Here is a 12,281-nt window from a genome sequence, read left to right on the forward strand (position 1 = left end):
CCTGTTCTCTGACATGTTAGCCTATTGGAAGTGATAAACCATCCGGCCTTCGGAACTATGGGCGGTTCCGAGAGACAACACTACTGTTCTGGCCGTCGATTCGAAGAACTTCTCATGCCATCAAGATCACCACTCAAGGTTTGATGGAGGTAAATGGATCATACATCCTGTTGACATGCTCCATTGGGTCTCTAAGGTAGCTAGGGAGTTTGCGGCTCTGCAGGAGCTGATTTTGTTCTGCCCGGAGGACGACACGAAGTTTATAGCGGATATCGAGCAGCAATTGAAGGGTAGGTGGAAGGATAGGTGGAAGGGCGATGGTGACCACGCAAAAGCCTGTGGCCTCTTGGCCCATTGGAAAGTGCCGAAAGTTACTTCTATGGTTTACAAGCCGGACTATCCACCCCCTCAGACATGACAGAAAGTGGTGAACGAGTTCTCGGTCATAAAGGATATGCTCACTGGGTTCAAGTCACTCTGACTTGAACAATATATGGAGGAGTGGTTCATTCAGATATTTGCGTGGGTTGTTCAAAGCACCAGAAATGACAAGGGAGAGAGTTGTTCCTTTCGGGATAAGAGAAATGTCATCTTGATGGGATCTTACTCCGTCTTATTTATGATTTCACGTTTTCGTTGAATAAATTGTCATTGTCCAAATGCTCGCTGTTCGTTTGACTGCTGTGATGTTCTTCTTTGCCTCGTGATCATGCTAGTTGAACTGCTTCAAAGTCATTTGTATCTTCGTTCCTCATGAACAAGGCGGGGATTCTCTCCAAACATCGACTTTTGCCATCCTTCAGAGATGTTCGAAGAAGTTAATCAGTGTTTACAACAATATGCCCAATACGATATCGCTGAGTAGCTAGTTCCGCAAAATTACTATCATACAATGGGTCTCGTGTTACATTATTGCAATACGAGTTTCCTTTTTCAATAAACCGTTCCTCAACTATCTTTCTTCCTTGATACCGCCCAAAGGAGCCAAGCAACATGGATACTCGGATTGCAAAAATGGAATGCGAGAAACCTCAAATGGAAGACGTACATTACGCATACATTAGGCTGAATGTCCAGGGCCAATACCCAAAGATACGGGCCCTTCTTCGCCCAATGTTTCAGTGTTTCGTCGCTTCATTTGGGCGTCATCTTTGCGGTCAACCATTGGCTGGCTTCGAACACGATCCACCGTTCAGTAAGACGGGCATTCGAAACTCTCCGAATAAAGTCTCCGAGCAGGTTTATCTTCCAGGGTTCGCGTTTTTTCCCACTGTGCAGAGGTGCATCAGATTGAATGTATGAAGTCCGCCGAGACGGCGGATGAGAACAGAGGAGAACAGTGAAGACCGATTGCGTGTGTGATAAAATGAAGTTCGCCAGCCTCCCTGCAATAATTTAAGTGTTGTGGTAAGGTTGCGGCAACACCACACCAGATTCAGCTGGGCGCGAAGCCCGAACGCCGAGTAAGGGGCTTGAACGCGTCCCGATCTATTGGGCCAAATATCGGTGTTGGCCCAGGCAACCATCATAGCGCGGAAGGGGACGGGGGACGTCCAAGCCTCATTGAACCCGTTGTTCGGCGAAGGTTTTTGCGAGATTATAAGAAGCAAAATCATCTACCTCCGTCTCTGTCAAGGGAGTGATTTCCTGTTCCTTTCTTTTCGCTTCGTTACTGCCTCCCCTTCTGTCACCATACTAACTTTAATTCAACTGCGCCGCAAGTGATCCGTGCTGCTAAATTTTTGTGTTGAGCTGCATCCTCCCATAAGCCCTTCCAAACAACATCACTCTTCCGAAAGCCTTGGAAGGCGACATGGAAAAGGAAGCCACTCGTCCACCTCCTGCGGAGGATACCTCATCCACCACCGACGTGGACGACAAGGAAACAGCGCCTCCATCCCGATCTGAGGATAAGAAAGATGTCGACACGGCCATGTCATCCCTGGATGAGCCACCAAAAACCCCTGAGAAAGTCTCCGGTGAGGAGAAAAGTGACGATGAGTATCCTCAAGGATTGGCATTGTTCTTCATCATGCTCGGGCTCAACCTTGCCGTGTTTCTAGTAGCCATTGGTAAATCGCCTTCCTTTTGTGTACAAAGAAAAGGACTCAAGCTGACGTTCACCAAAATCAGACCAAACAATTATTGTACGTCGTTCATGTTGGGGTATCCATAGCTTCGTCTTGTGTAAGCCCGAATTGGCCTTCTAACGATGAGAACATCTAGGCGACTGCCATCCCCAAAATCACAGATCGCTTCAATAGTTTGGATGATGTAGGCTGGTACGCAAGTGGTAAGCCTCCTTCCTTCCTTCATTATTATCTCCATGAATGGCTTCAAAGCTAATACAACTCAGCCTACATGCTCACAACAGGAGCGTTCCAGCTCTTGTACGGTAGACTTTACTCTACGTTCTCAATCAAATATGTCTTCATCTCATCCATTAGCATATTCGAGCTAGGATCTCTCGTCTGCGGCGTCACACCGTCCAGTATCGGCCTTATCGTTGGACGTGCCATTGCAGGTCTGGGCGCCGCGGGCTTGTTTTCCGGGGCGCTGATCATCCTCGCACATGTGGTGCCGCTGCACAAGAGACCGACCTTCATGGGCGCTATTGGAGGTATGTGGGGTATTGCATCTGTGGCTGGTCCTTTACTAGGGGGGGTCTTCACGGTCAGTTCTTTCTCTGTGCCTCAAAACTAAATTGGAGGTTCAAGGGGCTGTTGCTGATGGAGACGAAACACAGGACAGAGTAACCTGGCGACTATGCTTCTACATTAATCTCCCACTTGGAGCAATCACCATTGTGGCCATCATGTTCTTGTTCCACGACCCCAAACGCGAGGCCGTAGCGAGCATCGGATGGGTAGAGCGCTTAAAGACCTTCGATCTCTACGGGAACGTGTTCCTGATGCCAGCCATCATCTCCCTTTTCCTTGCGCTGCAATGGGGTGGTTCGAAATACCCATGGGGAAACGGCAGGATCATCGCCCTCTTCGTGGTCTTCGGCGTTCTCATCACAGGCTTCGTCGCAGTGCAGTTCTGGCGTCCTCATAATGCAATGATGCCGCCACATATGATAGCAAAACGCAGTGTCTGGGCTGCCTGCGTTTTCTCCTTCTTGATGGCAGGCGCCTTCTTCACTTTGACCTACTACATCCCCATCTGGTTCCAGGCCGTCAAAGGCGTCTCGGCGGTCGCATCAGGCATCAGGAATCTACCCCTGATCCTCGGTGTTGTTGCTACGGCCATTATCGTCGGAGGACTGGTCACTGCTGTCGGATACTACACCCCATTTATGATAGCCTCCACAATCTGTATGTCAATAGGCTCCGGGCTCCTGACGACCCTCATGCCAGACTCTGCCCACCCGGCCTGGATCGGTTACCAAGCCTTCGCTGGTCTCGGCGTAGGAATGGGCATGCAGCTCCCCCTCGTCGCCGTGCAGACCGTGCTCCCTCTCGACCAGGTACCTACAGGCACTGCCGTCGTGGTCTTCGCACAGACACTTGGAGGAGCAATCTGCATCGCTATCGCACAGAGCGTGTTCCAGAATAAATTGATTGAAAAGGTTGGCCAGTACGCGTCGGGTATCGACCCCGCGGTCGTTATCATGACCGGCGCAACGAGCATTCATTCGAAGATCCCGGCGCAGTACCTGCCGGGCGTCATATTGGCATATGACAAAGCACTCACTCAGGTGTTCTTGGTATCTGTGGCGACGGGTGCATTGACGATTATTGGGAGTGTGGCTATGGAGTGGAAGAGTGTTAAGAAGGGTAATAAGAAGGTGGGCGACGCTGAAGGCGAATCGGGCGAGAGTGAGGTCACGGTAGAGGAGCCAGTGGAGAAGTCCGGAAAGGTTTGATTTTGAGGCGCCGCCATGGATCGGTGTTTGGAACTGGGTGCTCAATGAGATAGATAGATGTTTTTTGGCAGGAGAGAGGCTTCACACTCTATTCCCTCATTTTTGTACAGTAGCTTCATTTTTATTCTGGAGGAATTAGAATCTTAATCTCGTGAATTGAATACCCCTTGACTCTCAATTCGGTTTTTCGCTCCCAACACTTCAAGATCTCTAAACAACGGATTGTTTTGCACCCTAGAAGATTGGATAGAGACAATCACAAGAGATTAAAGGTTTGTTTTAACTTGCATATAAATAGTTAAGGAATTTGGAAGGGCTTCATAAATTATGTGTTTTCCATGAATATTCAGCTATAGCGAAGGAGTGTGAGATAAAAACAAATTGTTGAGATGTTTAGTAGACCAAATCACTTCTTATCCCTCATATTATGCCTTCAGAGGGCAGAGATACAAGTAGAAAATTGCTCCAGCTTTATTTTTGTGGTACTCTTATTGTGTTTTAGCTACACTGCTAGAGCAGAGGCAACACGCATAGTCAAAACCTCCTAAATGATACGAATTGAGCAAAGAACTATATTAAACAATTGTAATTGCATGCCAGGTCTTTCCATCGCCATCGCTCCTTGAACGGAAATTATCCTGCCTTGGTTCATCGATGTCTACTTGTCTCCCACTTAACCCAGAGAGGAAGAATTCACTACTGTTATCGCCCGTCACTTTAAAGCATGCAATTCGCACATGGTTCACCACTCCGTTGGGCTTTAAAATCAAGCCCTAAATATCCCAGCGCCGTCTTAGGTCATTTTCATTTGTGAGCATTATGGGAAGGTAAAGAACGGAGACTCGCAGAGTGAGAGCCGCGATGATCAGCCGATATAACAGCTCTCCAAACGAGCTGATTTTCAAATTCATCTTTCCAAAGCTCTGCCAATTATGTTGCCCCGAAGCGATTTTACCCTTCACATCATATCCCTTAACGCAAGCAAATATCAGGGGAGCATGATTGTCGTTCGACCCATCCAACATTAACTGTGACTTCAGGTTCTCATCATATTGACAAGAATGATAACAGCCCTGCCAGAAGATGCGTGTCAGCAGAAATCTTGCATCGCCTTGGAACTTGGATTCCGCTTGTCTAACCATCTCTCGATTGGTATACTGGGAAACAAATCAGTAAGCAAGCCACGTCTGCTATGAGGAAGCAATGACATGTTTTAAAAGACATCTAGGTTTATTTTTAAAGCAATAGTCCACACAATTCAAGGTTGCTCTCGTCAATTTTTCCTTGTAGCACAATAATAGTATCAACTAAAGACAGTTGTCTTCCCCATCTATTTAAGAGACAACGAGGTATTATTTCGCAAGGCAGGCTGGTCTTTGTGTGCTTTCGAAACTGTCCCTTAAAGTCTGCGATTCCCTCTCTAAATTGTTCATTGTCTCCGTCCTCATCTAACTTAATATCCACAAAACTACTATCTCCAAAGCCATCCTCGACAAAGTCTTCATTTTGATCATTGTCGCGAGCGAGCGAAATATCTACACAGGCATGAGTTTCCCTCTCAATATTTAGCAGATCCCTTCTTGCAAATATGCGTGAGTGAGACAGGCGGAACCTGAGAGACGGGGACTGGCAGATCCCTGTTTATTTGCAATTGCGGGGACGTGGATATTTCTCTGTACTGATAAGTGAGATGCTGATACTTAGGGGGGCAGAGAGGACGGCGATGCCGGTGGGGAGAAGAGATTGGTTGAGCATCAATTTTATTGTTTTGCAGAAGTTATTAAGATCGATATTAAAATAGGTCCAGAGTTTGCGTAGAGATCTTGTCGAGTCCAGAAAGCATATTTTGAGAGTAATATGAAAATGAGAAACAAGGAATCAGAATGAGCGGGCGAGTGTCTGGCCATCATGGACAACACATGTTGCATCTCCATTCCAAGTAATTAAAATTATGAATCGAACATGGGAGGCGATTCCAATAAACATCCTTATATTGGGCTCTATCTCCCATATATAAGGTTACAATGAAGATCATGTCGCCGAGCTCCCGGATTCAGGATGCAGACACTTGTTCTTACCAATGCTGACAATGAATGATGAACCTTGTCGCTCTCAGATGTGAGAACGCATATTTATATCACGAGATCGAAATATAACGACCTCCTTTCTTACGACACCTGCCTAAAATCTTGGAGGCTTTGATTGTTGGCTGGCTGGATTCATCACGTGACAGGAATCACCTCCGGCATGGACATGGTGAGCTGCCCTCTTGGAGATTACGAGAACCTGACTGCCGCTCTGTATTTTAAAATGTAGTAATCGAATACACACGGTGTACCCACATGAGGGAATTCAGAACAGTATCCTAATCCAGGATAGAGATTTTACGTGGTGTCGCGAGGACATACTACTTTTCCACGAGATAGTTGCACCCTTAGAAAGAGGCAAATAAAGCTGGAATTTCGGAATTTCACACGACGTTCTCGTATAGCTTGAAAATACTCGTTGCCACGCAGAGGGCTGTTCGGGGGGCAGATCAAGACAAAACATCAAGACTAAAAAATGATCATGCCAAGCCTAAAAAGGTAAGATTACTTGCATTCTCTTAAAACACATAAAAAAGCATGCCAATCTTCGGTAGGATGGCTGACCTGAGAGACACTGTCCAGACTCCTGGGAACATGCTTGTATCCGCTTGGAGTAAGAGGTGCGAACTTGAGATCGATGTCCGGGTCTTCATGGGAGCCTGCATTTCAATCCTGACGTGAATTGGTCGAAAGTCGCCTATGATGAGAGGAAGGATCAACTGAGTAGATCTGGATATCCTGATAAACCTGCACAACCACGCAATGGGCTGTGGAGAGCCGATGGGGCTCCTCGAGAGATGTCGGCAATCGTAAGTGATGTGTGGTTGGAGAGAGAGGGATGATGTTGAGGATGTTGAATGCATGACATAATCTGCGCTTCCCTGCTTTGGGACGACGATCTTTCCTCCTCTTTCCCCTGCAGATCCCCGCTCCCTTCCTCATCATCCAAAACTAGTTATTCCTTGCATCAACCTTTCCACCTGGGACGAGACTTCTGCAAATACCCGCAAACCGTTGGCAAATCGCTCAGTCGCTGGCGTTGATCGCGCTGGCGACTGTCAGGGGTACAGGCATCAGATCCCCGCATCGAAGCCTCGGCATCTCTGAGAATTTGATATTGGACAACCACATCACCATTCCCCTAGAAAGAGCACACATCTTGATCTGAGTCAATTGAAGATCTCATTATTTTGATAAAAAGCCACACAATATGTCCATTCCCGTCGCCACGCTCAAAGATTCGCACTCTCCGCCAACCAAAGACTACCCAGCATTTGGCTGTCCCACACCATATGCAGAGCCTCTCTGGTACTCGAGGAATGTGTCACCGCATTACACCGATTCCCACCGGAAGCTCCGAGCGGCTATCCGCACGTACGTCGACGAGGAGATCCTGCCGTATGCCTTCGAGTGGGAATCTGCAGGCAAGGTTCCAGACAAGGCACGTGAGACGCCTTCTTCTCCAATCACGTCTGACAAAATCTAGGTTTTCAAGCGCCATGCAGAGCTGGGCTATGTGGGTTTGACTACTGGCTTGAAGGATGTACGGCTTCCTGGGGATATACCGTATGATGAGTGGAATTCCTGGCATACTTTGATTGTCTCGGATGAGTTGTCACGTGTGGTATGTTTTGACCCCTTTTTGCTTAGTCTGACTGACGAAAAAGGGGTACTCGGGAGTTTTATGGGGCCTTGGAGGGGGAAACAGCATTGGTGTTCCGCCTATTGTGAACTTCGGGACAGAAGCTCAGAAAGATAGGTTCCTCCCAGGAGTTGCAAATGGGAGCATCAAGTTCTGTCTTGGGATCACTGAGCCTGATGGTAGGTCCTCACAATTTGAGGGGAACCTTTTGCTGATGCTTGCTAGCCGGCTCTGATGTAGCCAATATCAAGACGACTGCGGTACGGAAAGGCGATCACTACGTCGTCAATGGCAGCAAGAAGTGGATCACGAACGGCATCTGGGCCGATTACGTTACAGCAGCTGTCCGGACAGGAGGACCCGGGGCGGCTGGTGTCTCACTCTTGATCATCCCTCTTAAAGTCCAAGGTGTCTCGACCCGACAAATGTTCAATTCTGGTGTCGGTGCTTCAGGGAGCACATTCATCACCTTTGATGATGTGCGCGTCCCAGTTGAGAATCTGATCAACCAAGAGAACCGTGGTTTCGAGGTCATAATGTCTAATTTCAACGCAGAGAGGAAGGGTATTGCTACTCAATCCATCAGATTGAGTAGAGTGTGTGCTGAGGATGCATGGAAGCATGCTTGTACGAGAGAGACATTCGGGAAGAAATTGATTGAGAGTCCGATTATCAGGGCGAAGTTCGTCAAGATGGGAAGGATGATCGAACCGGCGCAAGCATTTCTGGAGCAATTGACGTGGCTGATTGAGCTGAGTAAGAAGGATGGTGGGAAGGATGGAGATGGAGTAAGGATTGGCGGCATGACCGCTATGCTGAAGATTGTCAGCACGAGGTGTTTGGAGAAGTGTGTTCGGGAGGCACAGCAAGTGATGGGAGGATTGGGATATGCCAAAGGGGGGAAAGGCGGACGGTATGAGCCCCTCCACCAAAGACATTTTGGTTGCTGACAGCGGGATAGGATTGAAGCCATTTCAAGGGATGTGAGAGTCATGGCGGTCGGTAAGTCCTTCCACTCCTTCTCTCGTATACTGAGATAGGGCTTCCCCTGGAGATGTTGATGCTCATTTGAGTCTTGTTTAGGTGGGGGAAGCGAAGAAATCATGAGCGAGCTGGCAATCAGAGAGGAATCGAAAGACCTAAGAAAGTACGCAAGTACGTCCACTTCCTCGAGCAAATTGTGAGGCCTGGAGACCTCGGAAAATGTATTATCAATCCAGGGTGCTATTCGTCCAGTTCTGCTTCCCTGAAGATGCGTATCTCCCTGGTGATATTTGTTCCTGAACCAGATGGCATGTTATGACCTTCCGTTTGAAGCAACCTTTCAATAATTCTTGCAACTTCTGCAGATTCTGCACATTGGGGAGAGTGAAACGTCATGGTATCATTGGGATTGAGCTAGGATTTCCACCGCTTGTTGGCGATGTCTGCAGCAGTATGCACCTCTTGGACGACGCGATGACCGTGATTCAGGGGAAAATTCCTACTTCCTAGGGAGTGGTATGGACAGTTTCTGGGACTCGGTACCCGGGATGCTAAATTTGTAATCACTAACATTATATATTAATCAACTCTAGCGTAATTATATGATAATCAAGTCGTCAAATACGTACTCTAATTGCCTGTATAAACCACTTATAATTCATGAACAAATCGTCACCTGTAAGGGGAAAACTTGGTAAAGCTTGAAGGTTTGCATATAAGGGAGAAACACGCAAACGTGCTAGTTAAATAAAAGCTTCTGATTAGCTACAGGTCACATAATATCCCCTTATGCATAAAATATCACCATAATCAAAGTCCTAGTGGTTAGATTACAATATTACGTATTCAAGTCCAAGATTACATAATTTTCGCATCCATACTCGGGACTAGCATCTCCGGAACGAGTCGAACAGCAAGTCATTCAACACGCGGCAGAAGCGACCAAGAGATTGGCTAGCGTATGATAAGGTTTTGCGTCCAGAATCATACTGGTACGGTACGGTGCGCGTTCTTGTGGGAGTTGTGGAGAAACGCCGTCGTTGTGCAGCCAAGAGCCCTGTTCAATGATTCTGGTCCCTGCGTGGAATCCTTCTTCTGCATTCGTGCAACAGTAGAATGTTTTACTGTACTACAGTAGTATGTGGAGCACCAAACACTCCAGGGGTTCATGGGGGCGGGAGTGACGAGACTTATTCCGACACGGAGAAGTGGGGTGGCTAGCAGGAGGATTGCAGCCTCTTGGATGTGTTCCTTTCCGCCTTTCGGATGTCCGAAGCATCTTGACTTTGGGGGCGGGGAGACGCTGTCTAGTCCCAAAATGGACAGAATCTCCCAGGAGGCTTCTAGGCTTCGTAAGGGGAACTTGGCAGCTCGCTACAGCGTCTTTTGCCGAGACCTTCAAGCAGTCCTGTTGGGGCTTCCTTACAGTATCTTCCACAAACACGAGGGCCTGGAATACTGGCCCAGTCATCGAAGAGACTCGTTTTAGAACGAATCTTACACATCTCTCTATTGACAGCGAAGTCAGATCTTCCGTGATTGACACGCCAAGTCCAATAATTTCAAGATCTGGTACATGGTGACCACTGACCGCCTTTTGCACACTCACCCTGGACTTAGTCGTTTAAAGCATACACTTGTCGAGTCACGCTATTAAGGTTTTGATCCAACAACGATCTGTGCGCTGCCGTCGAGTATCTGCGATTGAGATACTTGATTGGGTCTGGCGTGGGGGCCGGGTGGCACTCTTGTTTGGATGTGCTGCGTCCCAAGTTTGACAGCCATGCAAATCAATTAACTTTGCACAGATGAACTTGATGCAATGAGGGCGATCAGAATCATTGTGGTGTTCTTGTCTTGCGTGCTCATATTTAGATCCCGAGAAGGTTGGGGTGTCTGGTCAAAATTCTAGTTCCGTACTGGTATCGTTGCGAGCTGCATGTTTGAAGATCTACACCAGAACCTCAGGGCTTTCAAGGGAGTCGAACCGAAAGTAAGCCCGCCAGTTTGCCTCTCTGGTCTAATGCGCCTGTCCAGTAAAAATACTTTCCAGCAGCGTGGTTCACAGAACAAATTTTCAGGGTCTGGTGGAGGTCTGCCAAGATGCTGGGATCGAAAGTCTGTTGATCTTCTCTTCCTTTGTTTCGCGGAAAGCGCCTGACAGTGTACCCTTGTGATGAAGAGAAGATCGAGCCCCCTGTGTGTCGATTAGGGGCCAAGGTATTAACGACTCGTAATTGACCACCTAAGCTCTTTAAAGATCTTAAGTTAGTTTTTTTTAAATATAGGTATAAGCTAGTATATTATAAAGCTTTTAATATAATCACGTGCTTCCTAACTTATAACAAAATATTTCTTAAAATATAACTTTAATTTAATAGAATTTATATACTAATTAATTAAATCCTAGCTTTTAAGCTTTATAAGGCCCTATAAATTAGAGTCTTATAGGGCTGTTATATCTACAATTAGGGACTTGTTCGCTAAATTCCCAGGCTTTCTTAAGCTTACCTTCAGGCTATAAAATAATAAGTTTTTTATTATTACTTTTATTTAAAGAACTATTACTAATTCATATTTCATAAAAAGTACATATCTAAATACCCCTTAGCTAGAGCTATAAGATAATCGAAAAGTATTAAATTCTACTGATTTCTTATAAAATTAATTAAATTTAAAGAGAAAGCCAAATTTGTGGCATGCCTGTCCGAGCGCCTCTATTTTGGGTTAGTGGCTAGTCTGGCCCCCAATCTACACCCCAATCGACACCTTGTGTGTCGTTTTACATTTTCCGAGGCGGTGATCATGTAAGAGAGTGATTTTTGGGAAAGCTTGGACTCTCGATCCTCCGCACATGTCTTGTTGTACACTTACCCTCAAGTCTCAAGAGCTCGAAACTTCCCTGGTACCTGTGGGCCTCCCAAGCTTGCCAGGCTGAGACACGGCATGCAGCAAACTCAGCGGATCGTCGGGAACATGCACCTTGACTATGTCTTTGAGACTACTCGAAAGTGAAGAAAGATACCTCGGGAAGCACAAATTTCAGCCACAGCGAGTCAGAAGGATACCGAATCGGCCCCTCCTTCGGCGAGGTGGGAGCGAGCTGCGGGGAAGTTTGAAACCCGAAACCGACCTCACCGTCGCTCCCACTACGTCTCTTTTGCGATGAATTTGGGGTAAATCAATGCAATAAATCCGAAATGTTATTCATGCGAAAGCGCCGGAAAGCTGCAGGTGTCCCGGAGATACCCACCGAAGATTCAAGAGTGGATTTCGATAGGGTTCAGGCGAGGCGGGGGATCAGGGGACTCGGGGAGGGCCCACACGGGACGAACGGCACTCAGTAGATCCCACCAATTGGATGATCTGATCGCCAGGTTAATTCAACGTCTGCCCAACTCCATCCTTCAATATTCCGAGGTTGGAAGCGGGCTGCAATAGTTCGGGGAGCCTCCAGGCCAAGAGCAAGCTTTCGGACCCGGGAAACTGTTATCTCATGTCTCTTTCCTTCGGATTTGTCTCACTTCTCCCACTGACGTCTCTTTCGTACAGAGCACCGTTCTGGTGGCCGCAGGTCTCCAGGCATTTTCAGGCGTTTTCGGCGCCTCCCACTGGCTTGCTCCCGGCAGATATCGTGCCAACAGTTTCAAACTCCTGGACGAACCAGTGCCGGGCTAAGTAAGCACTGCAGGACCATCAA

The 12,281-nt window shown here is 47.3% G+C and overlaps 2 protein-coding genes across 2 annotated transcripts; both read left to right on the forward strand.

The window, feature by feature from the left end:
- The first annotated feature begins 1,403 nt into the window (after positions 1 to 1,403).
- On the forward strand, positions 1,404 to 4,001 carry K444DRAFT_618479 (MFS multidrug transporter). The gene is made up of 5 exons (XM_024881330.1): positions 1,404 to 2,072; positions 2,134 to 2,147; positions 2,227 to 2,293; positions 2,357 to 2,673; positions 2,747 to 4,001. The coding sequence occupies exons 1-5, from the start codon at positions 1,814 to 1,816 to the stop codon at positions 3,866 to 3,868; spliced, it is 1,779 nt and encodes a 592-aa protein (XP_024730926.1). The 5' UTR covers positions 1,404 to 1,813; the 3' UTR covers positions 3,869 to 4,001.
- A 2,897-nt stretch (positions 4,002 to 6,898) lies between these two features.
- On the forward strand, positions 6,899 to 9,195 carry K444DRAFT_618481 (acyl-CoA dehydrogenase NM domain-like protein). The gene is made up of 6 exons (XM_024881331.1): positions 6,899 to 7,396; positions 7,442 to 7,579; positions 7,623 to 7,776; positions 7,823 to 8,510; positions 8,559 to 8,599; positions 8,681 to 9,195. The coding sequence occupies exons 1-6, from the start codon at positions 7,166 to 7,168 to the stop codon at positions 8,779 to 8,781; spliced, it is 1,353 nt and encodes a 450-aa protein (XP_024730927.1). The 5' UTR covers positions 6,899 to 7,165; the 3' UTR covers positions 8,782 to 9,195.
- Positions 9,196 to 12,281: the final 3,086 nt, after the last annotated feature.

Source organism: Hyaloscypha bicolor, assembly GCF_002865645.1.
Source record: "Hyaloscypha bicolor E unplaced genomic scaffold K444scaffold_136, whole genome shotgun sequence".
In the NCBI taxonomy this organism is placed as follows: Eukaryota; Fungi; Ascomycota; class Leotiomycetes; order Helotiales; family Hyaloscyphaceae; genus Hyaloscypha; species Hyaloscypha bicolor.

What these genes read in the sequence shown, in the direction of transcription:
- K444DRAFT_618479 (XM_024881330.1), top strand. Translation starts at nt 1,814, where the DNA reads ATGGAAAAGGAAGCCACTCGTCCACCTCCTGCGGAGGATACCTCATCC. An exon ending in TGTAGGCTGGTACGCAAGTG is followed by an intron (nt 2,294 to 2,356) that starts GTAAGCCTCCTT and finishes AATACAACTCAG; the next exon opens with CCTACATGCTCACAACAGGA. An exon ending in TACTAGGGGGGGTCTTCACG is followed by an intron (nt 2,674 to 2,746) that starts GTCAGTTCTTTC and finishes GACGAAACACAG; the next exon opens with GACAGAGTAACCTGGCGACT.
- K444DRAFT_618481 (XM_024881331.1), top strand. Translation starts at nt 7,166, where the DNA reads ATGTCCATTCCCGTCGCCACGCTCAAAGATTCGCACTCTCCGCCAACC. An exon ending in AAAGGGGGGAAAGGCGGACG is followed by an intron (nt 8,511 to 8,558) that starts GTATGAGCCCCT and finishes ACAGCGGGATAG; the next exon opens with GATTGAAGCCATTTCAAGGG. An exon ending in TGTGAGAGTCATGGCGGTCG is followed by an intron (nt 8,600 to 8,680) that starts GTAAGTCCTTCC and finishes AGTCTTGTTTAG; the next exon opens with GTGGGGGAAGCGAAGAAATC.